Source organism: Chelonia mydas, chromosome 14, assembly GCF_015237465.2.
Source record: "Chelonia mydas isolate rCheMyd1 chromosome 14, rCheMyd1.pri.v2, whole genome shotgun sequence".
NCBI lineage: Eukaryota > Metazoa > Chordata > Testudines > Cheloniidae > Chelonia > Chelonia mydas.
Genome location: NC_051254.2, coordinates 14,059,363 through 14,086,716, shown reverse-complemented (window position 1 = coordinate 14,086,716; position 27,354 = coordinate 14,059,363). Strand labels below are relative to the sequence as shown.

General features: G+C 44.5%; 1 protein-coding gene across 6 annotated transcripts in view; it reads right to left on the bottom strand.

The window, feature by feature from the left end:
* The window catches only part of TMEM104 (transmembrane protein 104), a 62,673-nt gene that overhangs the window by 25,203 nt on the left and 10,116 nt on the right, over window positions 1-27,354 (bottom strand). For all 6 annotated transcript variants that reach the window (XM_037914988.2, XM_037914987.2, XM_043528982.1 and 3 more), the window contains 5 exons: window positions 26,124-26,205; window positions 24,963-25,062; window positions 24,216-24,296; window positions 17,505-17,604; window positions 16,501-16,609 (listed from right to left, as the gene is read on the bottom strand). In XM_037914988.2, coding sequence (XP_037770916.1) covers window positions 16,501-16,609; window positions 17,505-17,604; window positions 24,216-24,296; window positions 24,963-25,062; window positions 26,124-26,205 — 472 coding nt within the window. The remainder of the gene's footprint in view (window positions 1-16,500; window positions 16,610-17,504; window positions 17,605-24,215; window positions 24,297-24,962; window positions 25,063-26,123; window positions 26,206-27,354) is intronic.

The following is a 27,354-nucleotide window of genomic DNA, read 5'->3' as shown; positions in this document are numbered from 1 at the left end:
AAGCCACTTACCCTCTTTGCACCTTGGTCTCCCTGTTTGCAAAATAGGAATGCCATCGGGTGTGTGGGTGAGGATTAAGGTTTAAGAAATGCTTCAAAATCCTTTGGATGAGATCACCCAGGAAGCACAAAAGATATTTCAAATATAATTGACAAATCTTAGACAGCAAAAAGAAATATCAAGGACTTTTCAGTTCTAATACAATTGAATTAAAAGGGTTATAGAAATTAGATTTTTTTCCTCTGCGCTTTTCCTTTGATCTCCTTTTTGTGTTATGCTCCCTGAATTCCCTCCATCCCCACCCAACCCGCAGCCTCCTTTCTACTGACTGCCATTCAATCCCAAAGCAGAATGCAACCTCCAAGGGTCAGAAAGGTGGGGATATCATCATCATTAAGGATACAGAGACAGCCCAATGCACATGTGGAGAATGCAGGTGAAAGACCCGGACCAGCACCAACAAAGCAGAAGCCAAATCTACCACCACCGACATTACAGATCCATGCCCAACTAGCCTCTCTTAGAAACACACACTCAAACTGTTAACATAATCCCCCTTCAAAAGGGATGATTAGCTCATGCATTACTAATAGCTGAAACGAAGCGACAGACGAGGGATGGTGATAATTAAGGAACAGGTGTCTTGTGCAAATTAGAGCACACCAGAACCAACTGGCAGAACAGCACCTTAATCCAATGCGCACGGACAGACAAAGGGCCCTTAGGTAGCAAAGAGGCAGGGTTTGAAGTCTGTATCGGTCTCTGAGCACAACTGCAGCTTTAGTGCTTAAGTAGAGGATGCAGGGCCTGACTGGTGTGTCCATCTCTAGACACACTTGTAAACTGAACCTGGAGAGGAAGCAGGGAACTGAATTTTGTAACAGTTGTGGGTAAAAATATAAAAAGTCCTTTTGGGGTTTTCCCCTCTAACTTCTGTATGGTTATAAATTCTCCAGCTCCCAAGCAATCTTTATCTACTAAACCCATTGACAGGTTCCAGAGTAGCTGCCGTGTTAGTCTGTATCTGCAAAAACAAATAAATAAATTTGTTAGTCTCTAAGGTGCCACAAGTACGCCCTTCTTTAAACCCATTGATCAACTTCAGAGAATAGCTTCAAACTCTCCCTCTCTCTCAAGGACTCTACTCCTCAACTTATTAGGAGTGAGATGAACACAAATCATCGCGCCTGAAGGTATGGATTTCCCCCCACTCTTTTATAACAAACTATCTATTGTTCATCATAAAAGCCTGGTTTCAAGGAATGAGGTGCGAGATGAGTTCAAGAGCAGTCTAAATATTACATTACCTTCCCCATCCAACTCCCATCAGTGAATCACACTAGGCTTCCAAGGATCAATAAGAACAATGCAGTGGCTTTGACGAAGATGAATCAGGTTGCGCAGATTTGAGAGCAGACCCGGTTTATAAATCAAACAGTGCTACATGCTGAATTCTCTTTAAATGAGAAGTAGAGAGTAGTGGATGGGATTAAATAGCAAAAATCAAACCCCCAGAACCCCGCAAGTTCCGTGAGATTTGAAACAGGACAGGTAATAGCCACCAGTTCCAAACCAGAAGCTCTTCCATTTAGCTGGTAAAGGAGGATCAAGAGATCAGTTTTAGTCCAGTGACTGGGCCCATCCTGACTAGTTCAGAATTGGAGAGCTGAAGAGAGACCAGTCTTTTCAAAGATGTTTCAGATACAAGGCCTTGCAGCTGATTGGAAAGGTGTGTGTAGGAGAGGAGGAGATAAATATGAATACATAAGCCAAGATTTTCAAAACTGGGTGTTTAAAAATAAGCATGCCGCACTGCCCCATCCCACCCTGCAAAATAAAGATTTAAGTACCTAATAAGTAGGCTGTGGTGTTTCTCTCGGGGACAGGAGAAGTCAGCCATATTTTCATTCCAAGGATTTTTCAAATCCTTGTGTCTTCATCACAAGCTGCCAAGTTCACACTGATCCAGCTTCTCCTCCCCAAGTAGTTAATTAACTCCATAACTGCCGTTATCCCATTACCTTCTTCCTGAAGGAAAGGTGAGCCTAGACTGGCATCTAGGACACAAGCCACCTCAACTGCCAACAACATTTTCTAGGCTCAGCTCTTTCTCTAAAGTGAGCTGTTTTACAAACCTTGACTCATTACATGCAACAGTTAACAAAGCCTAAGTCTGTCCAGAAAAACGGCATCAGTTACCCTCATGGAATTCAAATGGCACTACACATTACACACCAAGGAAGAACTCTTGCATTTTCCAGTTCAACTCCCCTGCTTTCTATCTTAGAAATATCTAAGGCCTCTATCACCTTGGCTACTAAATTTTATCAAAATAACCTGAGGCAGAAGGAACAGACAAATCTTTAACTGAAGTGGATTATTGTACTCTGGTGGTTTACAACTACAGACAACGAATGGAGGCTCGTTCAGTTCAACATGAACAAGGAAGAAGAGACATCAGCCTTTCGGCTAAGATGAAGTGCTGTGTCTAAGAGCAACTACATCCCCTAAGGGTGTGGGAGAAGAGAATCCTTACCATGCACTTGCAAGGAATTGGCTCACTTATCGGAGGGGGTCATTCCCTAATCTCTCTCCTCCAACCCCTTCCAATACAAAAGAAAAATTAAAAAATATATCCAGGCCTGTTGAAGTCATGCAGAAAGTCAGGCACAAAAAAAATGAAAGCCTCTTCTTCTTGCAAACTCCTGTTTGTGTTGCCAGCATGACCCAGTACATAACTAGATGGTAATGTGTTTGTGGCTTTTACTGAAGATTATGTTTCCAGTCAGAGAAAATTAGAAGCTTGCTAGCACAGAAGTGAAGACAACAGCTTGTCTCTCTGAATTATGCTCTACCCTGCAGGCCAGCGAACTCGATAGTTGGGCAGTTCTTGAAGTGTTAGGAGGCCTCCCCCCCACGCCAGCTTTTATTTCTGGCTATAACACTGCCAAGGTTTGGGAGGTTACAAAAAACAAATAGGAATCCAGCTGTCAGTGGCTTCCCAGCCTCTCCCTCTGTCAGCTCTTAATACTTCAAAATGAAAGACAGGCCTGTTGACTTGGAGCCTTCTTGCTGCAGGGACCAAGATGGGATTTGCCGTTATTGCCAGAAACACACACAGCGACTGAAAAAGAAATACAGTCTTTGTATTGAAATTTGCATGCCAGGTAAGAAGTAGACAAGCCACTTACGATAAGGTTACGCTTACAAAGAAAGATCACAAGAAGGTACGGGTAAGTACTAATGTGGTTATGTAAACTGGATGGCTGTAGTGCCTTGGTCAACATCCACTTGTGACGATCAGCTGAGATGCTCCAAAAGAATGTTTCCAGGTATTAGACATATTGATCAAGAATCGAATCAGTGTAGAAGGTGCCTTACGCCAGAGTCAAAGGGTTATGCTGGCCAAACAGGCTCTTTATTGGATCTGGAGGGCGAGTACGTCATCATGGCTCAAGTCCTCAGTGTTCAGAATAAGCAGGCCGCACTTTATTGAATTCGGCTCTTCTCTCTCAGCTTTTTCTAAAGCAATGGGTCTCAGGGACTAGAACTAGCACCACAGACTCTGCAGGTAAACGTCTGTGTGCTGAGAGTGTAAATGCACACGCCTGCCAAGGGACACTGATGAAAACAAGTTTCATTCACAACTGCCATCGGAACTTGCGTAGTTGCCTTCAAGATCTAATCTGCAGAAAAAGCATCCACAATGTTTAGCATTTATTGAGAATTAAACTAAATTGAGTAACTACTGTATCTTTTTGATTCAGAGCCTGGAGGATCCCCAAATTCCAAGCAATGTTTGCTTAATGTGAGAACTAACCCCACAACCCCTGCCCTCTAAAACTTGAGCCAAAGCAACAGCCAATCCCAAATCAAATCTTTGCTCTGAGGCTCCTGGTTCTGACTAGTGGTAGAAGGGCGGACATCTCACACGCAAGGTTGTTCTCATGGTAATTTTCACCCAGTGTCTCAGACATCGGTGACTGCACATCACAAGTTCCAAGCAGCCCTTTTCTTCCCACTGAAAGGGGTGAGGGGATACAAATAAACTCTCTAAACATGGAGAAATCTGACATTTACAAGCATAAGGACTTGAGATTTAGATCAGCTGGATCACTCTTTGGTAGACTGCGTTGCCTCGGCAGGCTAAACTGGACGCTTTACAGACGCTGCAAGGCTATGGATACGGAACGTTCCCATAGCAGAGCAGAAGTTAACAAAGACAAGTCCAACTGTGACACCTCCGAGAGGAAACTGGTCCCTGTTAAGATTAGTTGTTTAGAAACAGAAGCAAAGAGTCTCCTTGAACAGAGCAGAAAAAGCAGTCACTTCATAGCTGGTGTCAGATGAGTAGTAATTCTGATGCCAGCTCTGCCTGGGCAAGATGTCCCTGAGCTCATCAAGCTACTCCTGCAGCCCAGGTGAATGCTGGAAGCAATGGAGACAAATGTACCACAGCTAAGAACGGCCTCTGACAGCCAGCTGGCCTAGCAGAAACACCTGATGAGCTCTGTGACATCTGGCCTGCTCCGGAGACAGGGCCCTGCTCCAAGGCGTGAGGGCTGTGTAAGAGCCCCAGCTCTGGCTCCCGCCTGCATCAGGTTCTCTCCTACAGATGACATTTAGAGAACAGGGGAAGAGGAACTTGAGTTTTAACACTCATGACACAGGCAGAAATATGTGATTTCATCCTCTGATCTAGGGCCTGATCCAAAGGCTATTGAGTCGACAGGAGGAGTCTTTCCACTGATTTCAGGGGGCTTTGGATCAGGCCTTTGGCGAGCGTAATGACACTTCTGGAGCCAGTCAAAATGGTTTAAGGCACACTTCTGCCTGAAAGAACTTACCAGGTTTTAGGCTCCTCACAGCATGATGTTTCTGTTCATTGTCGCTGAGGCTAAAACAGCCCAGAGTGTTTAGCCACTAAAAATGTTACCACTAGTGACTTAAACACACCCATTTGCAGCCTAGGTAACTGCTAAAACAGTGCCACCACTCCACTGTGGCACCCACCACCCTAATCCCCACACTCCAGCAGCCTCAGCCGGTCACACCACAGGCTGCAACACTTATAAGGATCAAGCTGCTACAGATTTCAAGAAGAGAGGCTTTGTGGGGCTCACTTCCTTGCAGTGCCCCCTTTCAGACCTCCTTCCAAGCCTCCTCTGCTGTCCCCCCTCGTGACAGAGGACACACTCGTCCCTCCTGCGTGATCTCAGCTCTCCAGCTAAAGTGCCATCTGGCACTTTACTTAGGGCTGTTTTCCAAGCTTCATCCTTCACCGTCTATGGTAAGATATAATATATGAAAAAGGAGACTGATTGTTCATACAAGATTCCCTTGAGACCCTTTATAAAAGCTTAAAGATGAAAGATGAAAAGACAGAGCCCCCCAGCGGCTGGCGTGTGGACCATGGCTGCTGCTGTGCTGACGGGCAGGAAGTTATCAGGAGGCAGGTAATTATTGACTCTCTTATTTAAATTGGTTAAAATCATTACCCAGCAGCAGAAATGGGATTGCTCGAAGAGGCTGAGAGGGTTTTTAACCTCTTCTTCCCCCCTCCGAGCAGTAATGAAGTTCCATGGAACAATGCTGCCTCCGTTAGACACTGCATGAGGAATACTTATGTGTAACTGGCCTCATTTCTACCCCCCAGAGTAAAGGAGAGCTACTTTGTCACAGACTTCTGCTGCCAAAGTATTGCTGGTAATTAACATGCAACTCTCAGGATACACCAGGGGAGTTTTTACAGTCATAACTCATAGGGAACATATTGCCTGTACAAAGAGCAATCTTCACAGCTGGCATTCTCCTTCGATATACAGGATCTACACAACATGGCTGGGTCAGAGGTTGAATATTCATCTAGAGCCAGAGCTACAGCTGGCAAAAGCTGGGATAGCTGCACTGAAGTAAGGGGAGCTATGCCTACTATGCCAACTGTGGACATAGCCCCTAGTGACCTGAGGAATACACAGTGGTGGCATTACTGCCTCATGGCTGGTCAGTGGCCTACGTTAAATGCATCTGTTTGTTTAAATCCAGTTCCAAGTGGACAAGTGTCCACCCCACGAAAAACACTATCACAAGTCTTGACCTCGTTGGGGGTCTCAGAGAGACTAAGGACTGAATGGACCAGAGAGACTGAACCTCCTCTGTGGCCCCTAGTTACAGCCCCTCCACATCAAGGCTGCAGCACATTGAAATGGCAGCGGGGTGAAGCTGGCATGGTGCTGTTCTGGCCGTACCTTTGACGTGGATAAAGAGAGGGCTGTCAGAATCCTGAGCTAGCACATTTCAGTGAGCGCTAAGTTCACTTACTCTCCCCGCAAGCCCTCAAAACACCCAACACCCCCTCCCAAAACCAACCACTCAATTCCCTCCCTTCCTAAATTAAACAATCCAAACACGGCAAAGTGTTTTCAAAAAGTCCTCCTATGCAAAGATTGCAGTCCCTGGCACACACAGCCAGGATTGGAGCCAGCAGCAAGCTTGCATTCTCTGGTGTAAATATGCTTCCATAGTCATTTTTCATGAGCAAGAGAAAGATGGAGACTGGCAATCTTCCGAGGTGACTGCCATCTAATTCTTCATCGAAGGGGTATTTATGGTACAGTCATCTGCAGTGTCTTGTAGTCGCTTTAGCGCCACCTTGACCCCTGACCTCCCATACTCTGCATCGTCTAATTGCATCCGAATCAAGCGGGAGGGGAGCAAAGAAGCTGATGGCAGTAGGAGAGCGGAGTTTGAAAGTGGAACGTCAGGGGCGTGATACATGGCAGCCCCGCAGAGCGAAGTTGCAGAGGTGGGCCTGGCTGTGCCCTCCACAGACTGACCTCAAAATGGATCTGAAATAGAACAGGAACCTTCCTGACACTGAGCAGCCTTGAGGATTTTTTGCAACATTAGCGAGCAGGGCTATAAACAGATTAATGAGCTTCATCTAATAAAGTGTGAGCGCACAGTCATTACTACCCCCCCGACAGACACTGCCCTACATCTATGCAGATAGTGGAGTACTGGCAGCCAACACGATCTTTCTATTTAATATAAACCCCCCTCAGGTTAGATAGTGTTAAGGTGGGAGGAACAGATAGGCTGCGTGGCATATAGGCATGGAATACCCGCAAGCATGCCCCTCCATGAGCTGTTCAGTGCTAAGGGCTACCTGTGGAATTTACTCATTCTGAGCCTTCCTCTTCCCTTACCTTGTCTAGCGCACACTACACAGACTGGTGCAATAAACCCTCTGGAGCACTTCAGGGATAATTTCTGCCCAGAAAGGTGACACCGATCACAGTTTGCTACAGGACAAATCTGGCCAGTCTTGGGTTATCTGTATTTATGGTAGCGCCTATAATTTTGACATCAATAGCTGCTGGTTTGGTCTAAAGATCACAGCTTTGGTCAAGATAACAACCAATATTTCACCAAACAAAAGCAACAGCTCACAGGATCACAGAACTGTAGGGCTGGAAGGGACCTTGAGAGTCATCTAGTCGAGCCACAGCACTGAGGCAAGTCACAACCATCTTCAGAGCACCTCCCTGACCAGTGCTCCCAAAGGGCTGAATAGATAGATGTCCCTCCCTTGCTGGTTGGCTGGAGGTGGCTGAGGGAAGGACTCGTTATTAAAGCCCTTTGTTAGGAGCGCTCCGGAAAAAGCTCAGTGTCAGGATGAGTGACAGTGTAATCCAGGCTTCGTTTAAGAAGAAAAACCACTTCTCATTGTGAAGCGAACAGACAGCTCTTTGCAAAAAACACGTTTCAGTCCCCTGCACTATCGATTTCTCTGTAATAAGAGACAAGCTAATCCTTTAAAGCCAGTCACTTCAATCCACGTCCTTGCAGTTTCTTGGAGTTCTTCCACTGTGTACCAAAGGATCAGTCTCCTTCCCCGAGTCCTGGCATCAGGGTACATTCGCCTTCCATCTGATATTCCCCTTGTCCTAAGGGAAGGGAGGTTCAAAGGAAGCTAGCAAATCCAATACCAAAAGCTGAACTTTACAGCTAGGGATACTGACATGACAAGTCTACATCCCGCTTGTGAAACGCTGCGCAGATCTCAGCCACTGTGTGAGCCAAATCAATTACAAACCAAGTCTCGCTCACAGAGGCTAGGCATTAACCAAAGTTGTTTTTTTTTTGGTTGGGAAACGTTGAGGGGAAAAAAGCCTTGTGACGCTGCCAGGTGATCTGTCAAAGACGCATGACGAGCAGGCAATAAACTGCAACGGAGACAGAAATTAATGACAAGACCGAGGGAAGAATGGCCAAGAAACGAGGGGTGAATTCAACCTTAATTAGCTCCATGACAAAAAGCGGAGAACTGCTTTCATTTCCCAGACACCATTTATTTTGGTGGAACTTGGCTCCCAGGTTTTGCAGCAGCAGCTTCAGGGCAAACTGACCTCACTCTTTAAAAAAGTTGATGAGATGGAGACAGGAAAGAGACTCCGAAATCAACCCCTCGGACTGGGTTTTTAGTCAAACAGTGCTGCATTATTGAGGCATCTGTGGCAAAAGTTAGTGCACTGATTAGTTACACTTAAAGCAGGACTTCAATCGTTCTGTTTCTCACATATCCGCATATGCTGCAGTACTCCAGAAGATGACGCTGCAGTGTTCTGGATCACTAATGTAGGTTCTTCCTGCCTTCCAGTTCTGTAATTGCCCACAGGAGTAATAGCTACCATTCTTTTACACTGACAGTCATTTGTTTTTATTTCCACATTCATTTTGCAATAAAAAGCACTGGAGTGTTTGTAGTTAGGAACAACATGCTCTAGCGCTGGCGAGAGAATCTTGCTAGGACACGTCCCTTCTGAGAAGGCAGCACAGGAGGCTCTGTACTCTGCTGTAACCCTGCTTTGGAATGTCACTACAGAACACTGCTGTGTGCGTGTTCTAGGTGATTGTTGTAAGCAAACAGGCATGCTGGCTTCACATCAGCACAATAAACTTCCCCCAAACAGTTGTCCTCATGATCCCTCTCTGCAGGCTTAGGCTTAGCACACCCAGTAGTGGACTCATACCAGGTGATGATGTAGGAGGTCAACCCTCCCCTCCCACGTGTTCTCACTTTCTGGCTCTGAAAGTCTCTAGGCCACTCCTGGCACAGAGTCCTGCAAGAACAGATACCCGAGACAGCAGCTATGATCTACTGATTGCTGGACGTGGCTGCTGTGGGGCACAGTGGTGAAAGGTGGCAGAACACAGGGAAAGTCTTCTCAGCCGCAGAAGGGAACACTCAGAACAAGAGCGTCTCTCTCCTCGGAAGACGCATTCAATTGAAAGCACCACCTTTCAACTCGAGGACTGTTCCCAGTACCAATGGACTTGGGGAGAAGAGTTACATCAGCAGCTCATGCTGGGACAGCATTGCTACTAACCACTTACATCATATAAAGCTAGTGAGATCTGTACATGGGGACACCTCCACCATGGATGGACACCCCTGCTCCCTCCCCCATCTAGAAAACTCAAAAAATGTGTGTGCCCCTGCCCTGAATTTTTGCATAGCATTTTTGGGTGCTGCTGAACAGCTGACACACTCCACCACACAACTGGCTGCACTTCAGCTCCACCGTGTGGTGAAGTGATCCTTTATATATAGTTGTAAGGCAATTTGAGATCCTTTTGGCTCAAAAGGGTTTGTGCTAAGTGTAAGCTCTTGAGAGCCAGCTGGGGCTGCAGCTTTGAAAACCTCTCTGGAAAGGCTTCATCCACCCAGGGTTATATGCAGCACAGGGGCCATTTGGGTTAAATAGTGGTCACGGCCACCCCAATTGGCATTAGCATGCGAGGAAGGCAGGCTGTGGACTCAGGTGCTCGCATGTGGAAGAGTTTTGGCTTAATGGGGGATGCCCTTCACTAAAAGCCTCTCAACAGGGAGGCTGCACATTGCTTCTTAACAGTAGAACCTACAGAAAGACAGGTATGACAAGGGGCCGAGCCCTACAGGAGAGTGAGTGAGGGCACACAAACTAACAGAGACATGGGTCTCGAGTGAGAAATCAAGGCACCTCTATGCCCAGATGAGAGGACAGATTCCCAAATGCAACCTTATACCCACAGAGGCAGACATGAGGTTACAGTCACAGCTGGGGGGGAGGGAGTGGGGGGAATGCCAAGAGGGCAGCTCTAGAGCCAGAGAAGGGGGAACAGGGAGATGAAGAGACAAGAGAAAAATAGCCCTACAGATTGCAATCAAAGAGAACCCAAGCAGGAAGTACCATGCTGAGACAAGAGAAGAGGGGAAAATGCATCTACATAAAATGTACTAATTCAGCCTTAGCCCTTTCAGGTTAAATTCTGCATCTAACAAGAGGATATTTGTTCCCCTTGATTATCTCCCCACCCTTCTGCACCAGCCTCTCTCAGTTTCAGACAGACCCTGCTCTGGTTGCTCATTATTCTAAACAGAATGTCAGGCTGGGGTGACATTGTCCCTTCCTGAAGAGAGATGGCGAGTGCCTGAGAGCCCGCTCATTTTATTCACCGCACAAGCACATTTCCAACTGGGATAATCTCCATTAAACCATCTGTGCTCCCCTCTTCACTTGGCCGGCACCCGCTGGGCTGCCTGCGATACTGCAGCATCTGTGAACCTGTAAAAGTGGATGCCATGTACCTTTCCCAATCAGCTAAAAACCAGCACATCCTCCCATGGAACAGCTATACCCGACATCCTTAGACACCGCAATGCCAGGCTAGGGAGAGGATCTTTTGAAGCGCCTTCCTCCAAAATGGCATTTGCTTCCCCCATTTGGGAGTTTTAGTCTGTTATGGGAAGAAACTGGGCTCCTGAGTTACCAGGAAGGGAGGGCTGATGGAAGAGAGGAAGCTAAAGCATTTCCGTCCGCCCCAGTGCAGAACTGAGGCAACATTTGCCACGGTCATGTTTGATCAGAATCTCCAGATGGCTGGCGATTCCCATCGATTTAACCCCTTATTTCTTTCATGAGTATTAATCAGCCAGCTTTTCTCTAGCAACAATATCATTATTTCACCATATCACTAAGGAAGGGTAACTTCAGGACTGTAACAAGAAATAGGTATGAGTCCAATGCAGAGACGGTTAAAGCTTAAATCCACCGTCCCTTCCTCCGGTCCACACAGAAGACATTTGGCTGGCCTTAAGGGAAGTGTTATAAAAGGAATTGCAGCAGGGCTCGATGACCCTAAATCTGTAGACTACTTGCACTATGAAACACACACAACAGCAGAGACTCAGATTACCTCCTTTTATAGCTCATTCCAGGCTGCCCTTAAAAATGGGCATAGAACAGCCAAATGACCCAGAAATCATTCTGGCTGCAGAAGACGCCACTGTGCTGTGACTAACTGGTTTGAAGGGAAGAACAAAAGTTACCAATTTGCTTTAACTGCAATCAGCGTTTGCCATCTACAGGACATGGAGCCCATGCCTCCCTTACCAGCCGATTCACCCTGCAAGCTGCACCGAGTGCACTCACACTGTGCCTTTCATAACCCCAGCTTCCAAACCCATCCAGGCCTCCCAAATGTCCAACTTAAGGAGGCAAATGCAAGCATCGAGTAACAGGACAGGAAGGAGGGAGTACAACTGAATAAAATCAACACTTTCCATGACCTGTTTATATCACAAGCCACCCGTATTTTGGGACACAATTTACGACCAATAACACTCAGTTCGTGGAGGATGAAGGTTATGTGGGCCCGGCAGGCTACGTGTCGTCCCTGCAGTCACACATAGGTGTGCTAGATTCTGTAGCAGTAATAAAAATGCTGCACAGGCACGCAAATCTCCAGAGAGGGACTTAATCAGTCTAAACAGTCTCATTACGTACACGGTGCTCAACTTCCACTCCCAAAAAGCAGGAACGGAGCCCACTTCTGGAGGAGTTTTTGGACATTAAACCATGAAATAGGATTTTATGTCCATCATTTTCTCCTCCCTTTCCCCAGCCTAAAGATTCGGTGCTTGAAACAGTTATTACTGCAATTGAGAAAAAGGGAAGGGAAAAACAGAGTCCTTGGGAGAGAGGCAGGACTGATCTTCTGCTGACAGGTGGCATTTGAGGTGAAAAATGCCCAATTGGTATGATTCTTGCAGTTGCCACAGATTCTGTGGAAAACATTACATTTACCATTTAGCCTGGAAAAAATGGAAGTAAAAACGTTGCCAGTAATTTGCTGGCTGCGCACACACACACAGAAAAAGGTGGGAGCTGAGGGGGGATTCATTCTTACTGAGGGTAGGGACCTTGGCTGGATTGTGGTGACCTGCTTAGACTCCCTCAGAGCTGAGCCTGCAGCTCAGCCACTGGGAAGAGCCAGGAAAGATGGGGAAACTAGAGACAAGAGCTCAGGAGACAGAGCCTGATGCTCCCAAAGAGCAGTGCTGGTTTCTTTGGAGGACAGTGTGCCTTTCCTTCTAAGTTCTCGTGTTGTCTTTTTCCTCCTTCCCATACTGGGATTTAGTATGCAGGAAAAGCTCCTTGTTTCAGCTGCCTGATTCAGAACCCATTCACAAGAGGGAGAGTTAGGACTCCAGAACAAAAGGGCCCTAGCCTATAGGGACATTTCTCATGCTAGGGAGGAGAAGGTCCCATTTGTTTACTTTCTTGAGAGGTTTATTCCCCTTCTCCACTTCTAAATGGCTTGTTTCTTCCTTTGCATGGCTAGGCTCTGGCTACCCTGCTGGTCCTAGAGGATCCACTTCTGTACACAAACATGACAGTTTAAGGTGACAGTTATTCCATGCTGAATGTAAAGTGTTGTGGTAGAGAGACATGTACACACACACGGATTCTGAATTAGGAAACCGCTCTGCCAAATTCTGATCTCTGAAGTATAAAACATTTCACACGACTGCTGATCTCAAGTTTTAGTTTTGTACTACATGCAATATTCCAATTAAGCTTGGGGGGGGGAAAAAAACACTTCAGGCAACAGGCCTCTCAAAGCACCATCATGTTTTGAGAAGGAGAAGCTTGACTGCACTGCAACCTGCTCCATGGAAAAATAAGTGACTAGGAAAGAGTTTGAAACAATGCAACAAGAGATAAGACTAGCAGTCCTTTTTCATTTAGTGGAAGCATTTGCATCTGAGAACGTGTCACTCAGTACTCTGGTCTATCCAATTCTGCATTACTGTTTGGCCACAAAGCTTACTTTTCTACAGCACAAATTTCAGACTGTTCATGCTACTTTACTGAAGGTTGTTGTGGTTTTGAACAAGTTATCCTTTCATCCCTGGAGTTTTTCAAAGTGAAATTCCAACAAAACAGGGTGGATAAAAATCAATGATTTTAAAAAAAAATAAATAAAAATAAAAATCTGATTTTTTTTTATTTAAATCGGATTTTTTTTGATAAAATGCTTTTTGAGGAAAAAACCTATCTAAAGATAGCTTTAATTAAGAAACATTATAGCTCAAATATATCTCATCATGGAATAGGGATTATAAATTCTAATTCTTTCATGTAATGTTTAAGAAAAGTTTTGTAAAGGAGTTCCAATAGTTCATGGATTAGTGACCCAATCTTATGGGATTCCACTGGCTTCTGTATAGATTATTTAGGTTAATTCTTCTATCTATCCAATGGGACACAGTGCTTAGTCTAGAAGATACCGTCGGAGATGCTTAGTTTTGCAGTTCTCAAACTGAATGTGTCTCCCCAGCGGTAACATGCTTGTTAACAGCAAAAATGTTTTTAAATAAATAAATATATAGAGATGAGAAATAACAGACCACAACTCTATTGTCCCTCTGCAAATTTGTGTACACATAGTCAATCCCTTACCTCTCTCTAAAAGTGCAAAGTTTCAAAAAGTTCAATGAATAGAAGATTGGTTGTGGGGGGGAGGAGGAGGAGAAGAAGAAGAATAGATCTGGACAAGGAGAAGTCTGGAGATAAATGTGAGAAGCGAGGGACATATGCTTTTTTGTTAAACTATTATATGTTTGCTGTTGAAGAAAAAAATCCAGAATATTTAATGTTGTTGCTTTAGTTAAATAAAACAATTTAAATGTCTGCCTGGTGATGTTCTCCTAATACAGCATGGCAAGAAAATCCTCCAAATATTAATGATTAACCTGTTGAATTGGAGATCCTTCACCTCCCAATGACTTCATAAATATCTGCCTCAATTACCTTTGGTAAATAAAATAACCAATCACTCATTTTCTGATAGAGCTGTAAAACTAATCTGAAAAGTTTTCAGAATAAATCACTGTTTAAAAATGTATAGTGTGTACCTTCTAAAAATGAATCCTACATCTATCTCCGAGTTGTGAAGAATATGTAGTAAGCTTATAACAACCAACAAGAATGCATTTTTATTTAGAAAACCATGATTAAATAGAGTCTTCCTGACTAGTGATTTAAATCAATTTGATTTAAATCAAACCCACCCTGCAACAAAGCTAAAAAGGGAGAAGAAAACCTGTGTTTTATCAGGCCTGTACTGAAGCATTTCTAGCTCCTTACAAAGTAACATCTGATTGACACTGGGCTGTTAAAATGCATATTGCTATAATTTAATGATACCCTGTAAAATTTGCCACTTTGCAACATGAAGGAAAGACACCTTTTTTTCCATGGACAAATATAACACAGACCTACCCATTGGTCACCTGTTGTCTACAAGTTATAACAGAACAATGAAAAAGATTCATCAGCACCAAAGTCGGTTTAACTTTTAAACTCCCTTCAGAGCTGTGCCATATGAAGAATAGTTCTCCTGACCTCGACAACAACACTTCTTGCAACGGATCTCCATGTGCTTCATAGACAGCTAAGTGTCAACACTCTTGGAGCTTTGTTAACATTATCCTCCTTTTACAGAGGGGTAAATTAAGACAGAGCTTAGGTGACTTGCTCAAGGTCAAGCAGCAATTGAACTGCAGAGCTGGGAATAGGAGTCTGGATTTGTCCTCTTAGACATACAATGTTGCCCATATGCTTATCTAGTGGGAAATGGTAGAGCTGTTAGTGAAGATGTAACTGAGCTCAAAGGTTGCACTGACAGTTTGGAGCTTTTCTGTATGTTCAGCCCATCGCTGGAGCAATTCCTCTAATTACCTAACCATATCTCATAGCATCACATAGCCTTGTTCCCACTGAAGGCAAGTGGAGAAAAGCACTGAAACCTTTTTCTTGATTACTCAGAAGAGAAAGGGTTAATCACTGCCACAGACATTAGAGGATAAAGTAACCTTCAAACCTAAACAAAGACAAGCAGGGGGAATAAAGTTCATGAAAGTTGCCCACAGAGACAGCAGCAAGTAACGCTGTTGTTTGTTTGGGTTTTTTTAAATTTTCAATTATCTTTATGAGTTATAGGTGTAATATCTGGGAGACACAGTTAGTAATTAATGCATTTCTGCCTTTCCTGACAAGTGCCTTCTGTTCAGTCAAAGAGTTATTGAAATTCAGAGAGAAAATCCTCAATCATGTAGGTTTTCAAAGAAATAGGCCAAGATGCAATTTAATAAAGCAATAATATTTCTTTTAAATAATTAACCAGGCTGTGACATTTACTAATATTCCTGAGATCTAGCTTCTGTTCCAGTGTTATTATTGCAACAGTGAGGAGTGCTCAGGCATGTGATCCAGCCACCACACTCTCCTTAGGATGGCAACTGGAAGCATTGCTTACATTTACTCCTGCCCCTGGGTTTACCTGCTGGCACTGATGATCTGATGCATCCTTCCTCCCTCTCTTTTCCATACCAGTTTCTATTTAAATCCCCAGCTAAAGTTCCAACAGGTCTGAGATTCAGGCTGCTTTTACTTTCAAAGCTATTAAAGCTCTTCACCTCCTTCTCCCCACTTCTTACCCCAGACAATGGTTTCTGTCTTCGTGTGTAACTCCTACTGAAGTCAAAGAGAGTTTGATTCTGCCATGCAACAGAGCCACAACAATTTGATACTGCGGTGATGGGCTAGAAAATCCTAAGCTAGCCAGCCATGCTACTGAAATGATACATAACAGAAACAGAACAATGTCTGGTGACTTGTTCCCCCTCAAAAAGCAGAAGTTTGTATAAAACTACAATATTTCACACACAGAAGATTTTAAAGACACACAAAAGTTGTTGCAATATAGGAACAGATCTAACACTCATATACATCTTTGCATTAAACTTTAAGACCTCTATATAAAGTCAGAATCACTTCACCAAGCACTGAAGTGCAGCCACTTCTGGATTGCAACAGCTGTTTAAACAGTACTGAGATAGACAGCATGCAGGACGGAAAGTGAAGAATACTGTATACTAAAGAGAATGCAGGGGAAATTTCGCTTAGCACAATGTGGTTAGCCAAACTATAATGTAGTCGGGCTATCAAGCCTGCAGTGAGAGCATTCAGCAAATCAGACAGGGCTGAAGTCAGAATTCCAGACCTTGGCTGTTCATCTGAACACATTATGCCACAGAAACTTGTGTACATCATTTCAGACCAAATCTGATATACGGACCACACCAGTCATCCAGTTCTGAGCACTCACCAGATAGAGTCTGTAAGCATCAATCCGCCTGATTGGCCCCCAGCACTTGTCTGTATCGTTATACTTCGTGCCATCTCCAACACCGCAGGAGTGATTGCCAGTTACGCGACTGAGAATGCAGTCAGGGGGAGGGGGAAGAGAGGGAAACAAAAGCAAAACAGTAATTAACATCCCTCTGAATACACTAATTGCGTCTTCCTCTCTCCTCCAGTCAAAGAGAATGGGGCATGGTGGAGACAGAGACATGCAGAGACTTTCCCCTGATCTTGCTGCTCTATCATAGGCCCCAGAAAACATAAATCACTCTGAATTATGTAACCATAGATAGATTCTTGGGCTCTTCACAATTATTTAAAAATGCAGGTGATGGGACTAAATGGTTGAAGTTACTAATAGTGGGATATAGAGACTAGCACCTCTAGGATACTATTTCAAATTGAGCCCAGAGCGAACTTGAACAAATGTCATTCTTCTCTGATAGTTATTGTTACTTACGAGGAAGGAATTGGTCTCAGTCTAATTCTTAATGGACACCTATCCATATCACAAAAGGACTCAACTCTCAGCCTAGCTGGCCACCTCAACCGACAGGTCAAGAACTTATTAAGGATCACTCCTGGGAATGGTCCTTCAATAACAAGGAAACACAATAATGAGTTCACACTGGTGCAGCCAGCGCTGCATTAACCACGTGGGTAAGTAGGACTTAGGTCTGGCCCCAAAGTTGAATCTAAGTCAGGTCACTTGACTCTTCAGCCAATTAATGCCAGCTTAGCCGTCTCCAGTAAAGGAGGCGTCCAACCTCACTATCCCATCTGTAAACACCGATGACCTGTTCTTGGGTCATCTCCCTCTCTGGCTTTCAGAAGTCAAGGGCAAAACCAGGTCCACTGAATATTCGTTAGCCCTCCATCGCAGAAGCACCCAAATGCAAAAGGATCTGTTCCATCCTCTATTGTTAGTGCACTAGATTCCTGGGCTTACAAAGAACTGCCATCACTCACCAGGTCACCTGCATGAGCGAGACTGGCACAGCAGCTGCGTAGATCGCTAGGTCCCCATAGAGGTAGATGATTATACAGAAGTAAAACAAGTTGACCCCCACTGTAAGAAAAGGAAACGCATTAATAGGAGGGCTAGGGCCAGGTGAGTCCTTGAACTCTGCTCCTAAAGGAGTCAGCAGTTCACATGACCTCCTTGCCAGGGGGTTTTATTATTATTTTATTTTCTCCATCAATTTATGTATTTATTTGGTGATAAATTTCATGCAGGTGAGAGGTGCCAAGCTAGCTGCACTGGAGGCTGGAATCTTCTGCCCACAGGAGATGTACAGCATAGGCAGAAGCAATACAAGCTTCCTCCCAAAGCCCTGTCAAGAATCAAAGTTTACCTCTGGCCCATTAAATCCCTGGCCTCTTCACTAAGATGGCCCACAAGGGAGAATAGTGACAATTGTGATGATGGCTCTGGTGCCATGGACACCCGCTTGCTAGAAAGTGGACTGAGTACAACCAACTCCTTTCACATAAGCTACATATCAGGTGGTGAAGGCCCTCTGACATGGGACAGATATAAGCCAGCAACCTGAAGGTAAAAGGTGCCCTATTCAGGTAAGAACATGCAAGCCCATTCAGTTCTCTCTTCATTCTCCCCCACTCTTTAAATAAACTTATTCACTAGTGCCAGTGGCACAATTCCTGTGTGGAAATTGTCTCACTTGAAAGTGAGACGTGCCAAGGGACTGGTGAAGTTGAAATGCATTGAGTCACACCCCTGGGATGCAACACAGCATTGAGGTAGTTTAAAGAAGACTGAAGGCATGGAATACTCTGAATACCTATTCATTGCAGAATGGTCCTTTAGAATTGCCCCGATTTGAAGCTCAGCACCTACAAAGCTCCTGAACTCCTCAAGAGCTTAGCCATGAGGTTTTAGTCATGCAGAGCTCCCAAGTTCTGCAGGGCTGAAGCTAAGCTTCTTTGGAAGGCTCCTGCCGAGTTTATAAACTTTGAGCTTAGTTTCAACCCTGTGGAGAGTGAAAACTAATTCTGCAGCACTTTTGATGATGTTAAATCTGAGTTTTACAAAAGTTTCACACATTCTCCCCTGCCCACAAAGCCCCTCATCACAACCAGGTTTTACCCGTTCTGCATTCAGCCGGAAGGAGGAAGATGAAATAGAGAACCTCTGCAACAAAGCTAGTTTTATGCACAAAAAAATCTTAATGGGATACAAACAAGAAACTCTGCTGTCGTGAGCTGAAGTCAATGAGGACAAAGAGATGCCAAATTACACTGACCCAACTTTGAAGAAGTGGAGCCAGTCTAAACAATACAAAGTGAATCTCAACAGATTTTAATTTCAAAGGCAAGTGAGCCATGAAAAAGCATGCAACTGTTTCACTTTAGCAGGAAAAAAGAAAGCAGCAAGCATTAGAAGAGAAGAGCATGAGGAGAACACGATGTTTTGACAAGTCTGTGCATAGGACTGGGAATGATGAACTTGAGTTCAAATCCCCAAGAATGCTAACTCCCCGTGGCTTAGGCAAGTCACTTTACTTCGCTGTCTCACATACGCTATCTGTAAATGAGGCTAGCACCACTGACTACCTTGCAGGAGGGAGGATTAATGCTCATACAAGGCTTTGTAGTTTAGCAGCTCTACCATATATTTAGGTAATTCTACTGCACTCATCACTGTGGTATTTGGATGCTACATTCTCTACATTGTTTCTCTTTCTCCCTCTAAACCAAATATTCTAGGTTTTGTGGCTCACTTGATTAATGAACTCCTGTTTGGAAGGCAGCAAGGCACCTTCTCTGCCAAAAGAAATCAAAATATGGTCTCTATATTATCATTACAGCACCAGCATCCCCTGCCCAAGTTTAAAAATTCCCCCATCACTGGATCCTCCAAGATGGTACCTCTCAGAGCTGAGGTGACAGCTATAGGAGAATGTCAGACTCTCTCAAGATATATATAGGAGAACTGAAGGGAAGGGACTGGAAGAAAGTGGGGGGGTGTATCTTGATGATCTGCCCGAGATACACTGGTGCTGAGATTACGTCCATATTACAGAGCCACAGAATCAACCTCCAACCAGCTTTTCATTATAAATCCAATCTTGACCTTCTCTTCTAACTTCCTTAAAAAGCTGTTTCTCATACATGTTCTGTAGCCACGGGAGGTTAGTTTTTCTTTTGGCAAAGTTTGAAAAATGAGGTCCTTCTCTTGGAAAAGTCTCTCTCCTCCCCCCCTCCCAATGTCATATATAGTAAAGGGGAACTGCAGGTGCTCAGCCCCTCTGAAAAAGAGTCAGACCACTAATTCTAGAAACTCCCAATTTATTTTTGTTTTTTTTCCCCCAGTTGTCCTCACCGAGAACTAGTGCCTTGGGGTATTTTTAAGATGGTCACATAGGGATAGTCACTGTGCAACTTTGAAACCATCAGATTCCAGGAGCAGGGGGAAGGACAGTTAAAAAAAATAGTTAACCCTTTAGACAGAGCTGCTATTCCAAGATCTGAGTTTTTAAAGATCAGTTTCCAGCCCTGTGTGTTGAAATGAGTCTTTAAAATGTAAAGAGAAGGTTAAGGCTCAAAGTCTGATTTTCCTAGTAATCCCTCCACTTCTTCCCCATTCAGTTTGCATCCAGTGTAACTGTCCTAGTGGAGGAAGTGCCAACTCCCGCCTCTGATGACTGCCCATGCAGTAGCTTTTATGCAGTCTTTGTACTTAGTTCAAGAAACGTATGGGAATAAAGCGTTAAGAAGTTGGTGAACTTGAAACCCCAGATCCTTAAAAGTCTGACTTGCTGATCTCTGGGATGCAAGCAGGCACCATCCTTTGTTCCTTTTGGTGCTCTGTATTGCACTCAGGCAGCTCAGTTCAAAGAACATGCAGCGTTTCCAGCTTGACTTTCTAATCAGTGAAGTACAGGCACGAGGTTCCCCCATCTTCTCTGACTGCAGGTGGACTTCAGTGTCAGTTCTGTTTATAAACTGCCACCAGCCCTCCCTGATCAATACTTTCATTACTGGACACAAAACGGGAAGATCAATGACTTCCTGTGAGGATGGAGAATGATGAATGTGCACAGAATCCATTATTATGATAAATGACACCCAATCCCTGGCAGAGAGAGCTCAACATTGTGACCAGAGAGAGACATGCTTCAGAGCAGGCTCCTTTAAAAAGAAATTGGTGGGGCCCTTTATTTTTCCTTGCAGCCCAAACAAGTCAGCACCATTCAGAAAACAGATGAAGAATCAGAGGTGGAAGATTTATCTCCAGCTTAACTCCGGGGTTTGCAGATTCACATCCCGTCAGATTGTTAAAACCAGTCAAGGGAAATGAGCAGAGAGCTCATTAGCAACAACAGGGTTTTTCCTTTTAACAGGCCAATGAGTCTCATTGGTAGGAATCTGTGACAAAGCCCCCCTCCCCCCTTCTCTCCAATGGCCATAGAGCCCCCCGACACCTCATGTCTGCCTGTGCTACACAGCATCTCAATCCAAGCAAACAGAGACAGTTGCTAATGGTACAATCGCGGAGGCTAATGCTTTGAGCTAGTATTTTCAAACTCCAGCTTCTGACAGCCTAGATTTCTCATTCCCTAACCAATATCCAACTGATCACTGCACAAACCCCTCATTCAGGGCCCTTTGATCTCTGTGGAGCCTTTCAAATGACTGGTGTGCTATGACAGTCTACAGAGAGGCATGTTTAACTTGGCTCTTCTCTGATCTCTTAGGTTTGAGCTTTTGTAGCAAAAACAGTGGGGCACCTTTGAACAGGAGCTGAGCAATAGTAAAGACCAGGCTATTACTTCTGACCAGGGAGGGAAAGCAGCAAATAGATTCATAGATACTAAGGTCAGAAGGGACCATTATGATCATCTAGTCTGACCTCCTGCACAACGCAGGCCACAGAATTTCACCCACCCACTCCTGCGAAAAACCTCTCACCTATGCCTGAGCTATTGAAGTCCTCAAATCGTGGTTTAAAGACTTCAAGGAGCAGAGAATCCTCCAGCTAGTGACCCGCCCCATTCTACAGAGGAAGGCGAAAAACCTCCAGGACCTCTTCCAATCTGCCCTGGAGGAAAATTCCTTCCCGACCCCAGATATATGGCCATCAGCTAAACCCTGAGCATATGGGCAAGATTCACCAGCCAGATACTACAGAAAATTCTTTCCTGGGTAACTCAGATCCCACCCCATCTAACATCCCATCACAGGCCATTAGGCCTATTTACCATGAATATTTAATTACCAAAACCATGTTATCCCATCATACCATCTCCTCCATAAACTTATCGAGTTTAATCTTAAAGCCAGATAGATCTTTTGCCCCCACTGCTTCCCTTGGAAGGCTATTCCAAAACTTCACTCCTCTGATGGTTAGAAATCTTCATCTAATTTCAAGTCTAAACTTCCTGGTGGCCAGTTTATATCCATTTATTCTTGTTTTCACATTGGTACTGAGCTTAAATAATTCCTCTCCCTCTCCGGTATTTATCCCTCTGATATATTTATAGAGAACAATCATATCTCCCCTTAACCTTCTTTTAGTTAGGCTAAACAAGCCAAGCTCCTTGAGTCTCCTTTCAGAAGACAAGTTTTCCATTCCTCAGATCATCCTAGTAGCCCTTCTCTGTACCCGAGTCACAGCTCCCCCCGGAACAGCTAACTAGGTCGATCTCCTGTCTTATCTGGAAGTCACAGTGTTTTCATGCTGTGTTCCATGGCAGCACCACCTGACTTCCTGAAAGAGCTCTCATCCCATCATCATCAGGACCCTAAATATTTCTGGAAGGGGATCCCTAGCATCTAACTCTGATAACTCAAACTAAAAATAAAACTTTAAGATGGGGGATTAAATGTAAAGTATTAGGCAAGTAATACAGTATTGTGACGAAATTTACATGTAGTTTTTCTTACTCGGCTTAGAAGAGAAGCACATGTACTCCCAGCACCCTCTACTGGGAGACATTGCCTCTAACATCAATGATTAAAGCTTGAGATCAGCTGCAGCCTCCTAGAACATAGTCTCCCTTATAAACCCCACTCTCCAGTACTAGGTATTGTAGTCACCACCATTTCCTCTCCAATTCACTTGAAGAGGTTTTGCTAGCGATTTGAAATTTGTGCATGCACTCGCTGACCTGTTGCCCCCTTTCTGCAACATCCCCTTAATCTAGCAGGCTACACCTGCCGATATAGACGAGGATCCAAAACAGTACTGCTAGGCAACACTTACACAGCATTCTTCATCTTCAAAGTGCTTTACAAATATTAATCCCCAGACAACTACTGTGAGGTAGGTAAGTAATAGCCTTGTTTTGCAGATGGGGAAACAGCCACAAGCGAAGAGACTTGCCCCAAGGTGCAGCAAATCAGTATCAGAGCTGGGATTAGAAGCTCCAGGCCTAGGCTTAGACCACACTGCTCCTCCGCCACCATTAGAGTGGGGGCACTTAGAGCTCTAAGGTGGGAATGTCAAAATAGCTAAGTGAGCTAGGAGCACAAGACCTGCTGAAAGGATTCCCATGCACTTTCAGTGAGACTTGTGCTTGCAAATGACACTGGTGCTTTTGAAAACGTTCCCCACCCCGGATCCTGATTCTCCACGGAGCGCAATGGAGTTACATTAGCATAAAACTGGTGTAATGCCGTGGAAAAGGCAGCCCACTGCGTGCTAAGAAAAATACCGGTGAACAAAGGAACGTGCCATTCACAAGACATTTGACTGCAAGAGATCAAAACTGTACACCATGGCATGTGTCTGATTGCAGAGCCAGAAAACGTGGGATTTCTTTACTAACACACTATGCTCTGAGTGTCATCTCTCTCGTTGGCTATGGCTTGTATCTCTATAGTGTGAGATTAATATAGCTTTATATTGCAGCTACCTTTGTAGGGTTTTCTTATTTCATTCTAGTTATAGATGTTTTTTATTGTATGACAGAAAACACATTTAATACAAAGACAAGATGCCTGCATCCATCAGGTGTGCACAGAGGACCCATTCAGACTGAAGCTCAGGATTAGAGAAGCCCTAGAGGTCACTTACCCAGCCACAGTCAAGTGCTCTCAGAAATGCTCCTCACTGACCTCCTTCCTTCAGACTGAAGCTAACTGATTGGGGAAATGTTTGGTGTGCTGCATCTTAACAGTGTCAGGAAGGTGAGAGCAGCACACTTCCTGGCTCTGCTGCTGTGAACCACGTTTGCAGAGGACACAGAGAGAGGAGGTGAGCACTCAATGCATGGAGAGTCAGGGTCAGAGCAGTCATGCTGGGCAGAAGCAAGTGTTACTCCTACAATCTTTATACTCATGTGCTAAGGGAAATCTGCCCGTTTTGCTTCAGGACTTTTTTGGCTAAACCTACTACAGCCCCTCTGCCCTCCCTGACCTAGATTCTGGCGTAGTTCCCTTGGCTGGGTTGGAAATGAGTCCATAACATCGCATTCTCTGCAACTGCAGTGGAGGACAGTCAGTAACAAAAATCCTACAAAAAGGTGTTTGGGGATGGGGGCATGTTTGGCTGGAACTGTCAAGTCCTCAGAATCAGGAGGTTTAGAGGGAACCCAGAATTCACAGGAGCAGCTGCTTCCACCACCACGTTACAAGTGCACAGGTTTAAGGAACAACACCACCTACTACCCTATTCAGGAAGATCTTTGGGAACCCTTGAGAAAGTGAGATAGTTACCTTTATTGAAGAACATAGAGGCCATCTGACCCATCTCCACCCTCTCAGTGATTTCAAAGATATTGGGTGAGCCACGTCTCTCTGCAAGTGGAAACAAGAAAGTTCCACTCACTCTTCTTGATTAGCCCAAAGGAAGGACAGGCACCATCTGGGGACATCCCATCTATCCTGGTAACACCATCCAGGATACATACACCTCCTGCCATGCAGTCCCCACACCGTTTATAACTTTTCAGAGGAAGACATTTATGCCTCGGTGACCAGATGGAATTGTTCTAGGTAAAAGGGGAAAGAAAAAGCCTCTTCTGTTTGGAAGCAACAGAGTAAAACTAGCTTCATCCACTAGTCCATCTTGAAAGCCATAATGGCATGAACTAGAAGAGAGCTCGTGAGATGAGGGCATGTGGAATTCATCTGTCACTAAGGGCTTGTCTATTCCAAAATAACTGTTTTTTAATAACTCCATGAGCGGATACTCTTATTATAGGTTAAGAATGTCTTGTTCCTGTTTAGCTTAATCCATTTTCATGGAGCTGTTCAGGAATGGCTATGGTGCTTTAAATTCATACCCTATCTCAATCCAAATTAACTTTCAAGTGTAGACAAGCCCTCAGGGTGAAAGGTGGAGGAGAAAAGTCTTACTCCACTTACAAGAGGGCAGTTGTAAAGGGTTTGGTTCCCACAGAAGTGGGAAAAGCCTTTCGTTCCCTATTAGAGAGCAAGTAGCAGCAAAAGTTGGATACTTACGAACTGACAGGATAGGCCGTGTCTCTGATCGTTCATAGCCATCTGGGAGGAGAATATCACTATCAGAGACCCCAGAGGAAGAATCTTCATCATCGTCTTCCTAGAAGGTAGGAAAATAAGTGCAGCTGCCCAGGTTCTGCTCTGTGACGTGTGCTACCTGAGGCACAGCTTGTGGCAACAGTACAAGGAGGTAGAAACAACCCAATGAAAAAGCCTCAGTTCCATGTGCTCATGGCGAAAAAGAGAGGGGGACTGGAAGGTACAGACCTGGTGAGCACATGGGGAGATGGCAGGGAACCATATTTTCTGGTCTTGGAATGTGGGGAGGGCACTCTCGGGAAGGAGGACAACACTGGCAGGGCATTAGGAGGTTAATGACAAAGTGAGCTACTCTCTTTCCGTGTGGGACATATACACAAGAGCAGAATGTCCATTCAGTAAAATCATAAAGACACTAGCAAGCTTGATACAATGAGTTTGTAGATTTGGTGTCCAGATGCACAGTGTGGGCACCAGATTACATTTTCTTAAAAACCCAAACCTTTGCATTTCCCTAACTAGGCAGAGCAGGAAAACCCACTCCACAACTCCACCCCACCTTCCTACTGATCACGATTAAAGTCTGACCAAAAAATTATGCCTTGTACTGCATCATGAAGGCCACTAAACCCAGGAGCTGACAAACCCAGCGAAGGAGTAAATTCTACAGTCAGGACAGAGGCCAGAGAGAATGCCCAGCAGGAGTCCCTGGGATACGACCCCAATGACTGATAACAAGAGCATTCCAGCTAGATCAACAGTGTCCTGCAGTGGCTGGATCTCACATAATTTAAGGATTTATAGATCTTAACACACCTTGAATGATGGATTGCTCTCCCCAACTCCTCTAAAGAGCATCTCAGGCCAAAACCAGCAGCATGAAATTGGGAGACATATGGGCAGGGTCGGGGATTTTTAAAGCAGGAAAAGAAAATCCTGGGTTTTATGAGCAATACCACAGAGAACGACCACATTTTATATGAAGACGTTAAGTACAGTGGAAATTTATTCCTTTATTAGACTTACTAATGAGGGGAGGCAGAGCCAGAACTGTAATCTGAGGAGAGCCTTTAGGGACTGAAGAATGATAGAGATTGGAAAATAAAAAGCCACGACACAAACCTTGTGCTTTTCCATTCTCTTCCAACGCAGCTGGGCGTTAGCAGCGGCCATGGCCTCCATCACAAACGTTGTAGTCATGTAACTAGAAGGGAAATTAAATTTAGCAATTACTAATAGCTAACAAGGACAGCAGAACAGATCACTGCAAATTACTTTGACTGGGCTTTCCGAGGGAGACAGGCTCTTCATAGCTCTGGTACGTGCTGCAGCCTCCACGCTGTTGCCGAATCAAGAATGAAGCAGTGCAGAGGCGATTTTCTAGGGTTTGGGGATTCTTACATTTCTTATGTGAAGTCAGTGTTGGTGAGATGCTGAACTGACAGCTCTGAGGAATGAAGCATCTTTTGTATGGAACAGAGAACAATGCAGAAAGTTGCAAGCAAGATTTTGCACTATCCTGCTAGTACCTGGGACCGTATTTAGAGGCAAGAGTCTCCGCGGCGCATTCAGTCCTGGGACTGTGATGAGATTGCCCCAGGGGTGTCAACTGGGATGCTGTTCTGCTAAGAGCTGGACTGAGACAGAGTTTAACAACTCAAATCTCATAACCTAGAAGTTCTCACGCAGTAGTGAAAACAATGGCACAGAGCCCTAAGCATCAAAGTTTGGAGGTTTTGGACTCCTTAGATCCACAGGCAGGATTGAATCCTGACAGGGCTGACCCAGTCCTTTGCCTTTATGACTCAGCTGAATGAAGTATTGTGTAGTTCACTGTGTGAAGGGTCTTTAGGGTGAGACCTTATAAACCAGAGTCCTATCAGTTACGTGTAGCCCCTAAAGATCTCCTAGCATGTTTTGTAAGGGTAGGGGTTTGTCCCAGCACCCTTCACCAGCATTCCCCTCTTTCTCTTTTTGTACAGGGAGTTCTACCTCAGTTTGCTGCTGTCCTTCAACCCAGAGACGGTTTCATTTCAGTTGTGCTGTGTAGGCACACAGTATGATGCAATTTGGGATGTAAGGCACCACACAGATGTAAAATATTCCTAAGAGTACTTCCTTATTACTGTTTCGTAAGAGTAGAAACAGGCAAGAATATGTTTTTTCTTTTGTAAACTAAAAACCTGGAGACAGTTATGGTTGCTTCATGGTATATTATCACATCCATGAGAAGATCTCATTTGCTGTTTGTAATTATTTTTGTTTAAGCATTTGGGCCTGGTAGACCCATTAGTCTCAACCAAAATGCTTGTGTAAAAACGTGTTAAAACATCACAATAAAACCACAGTTAGG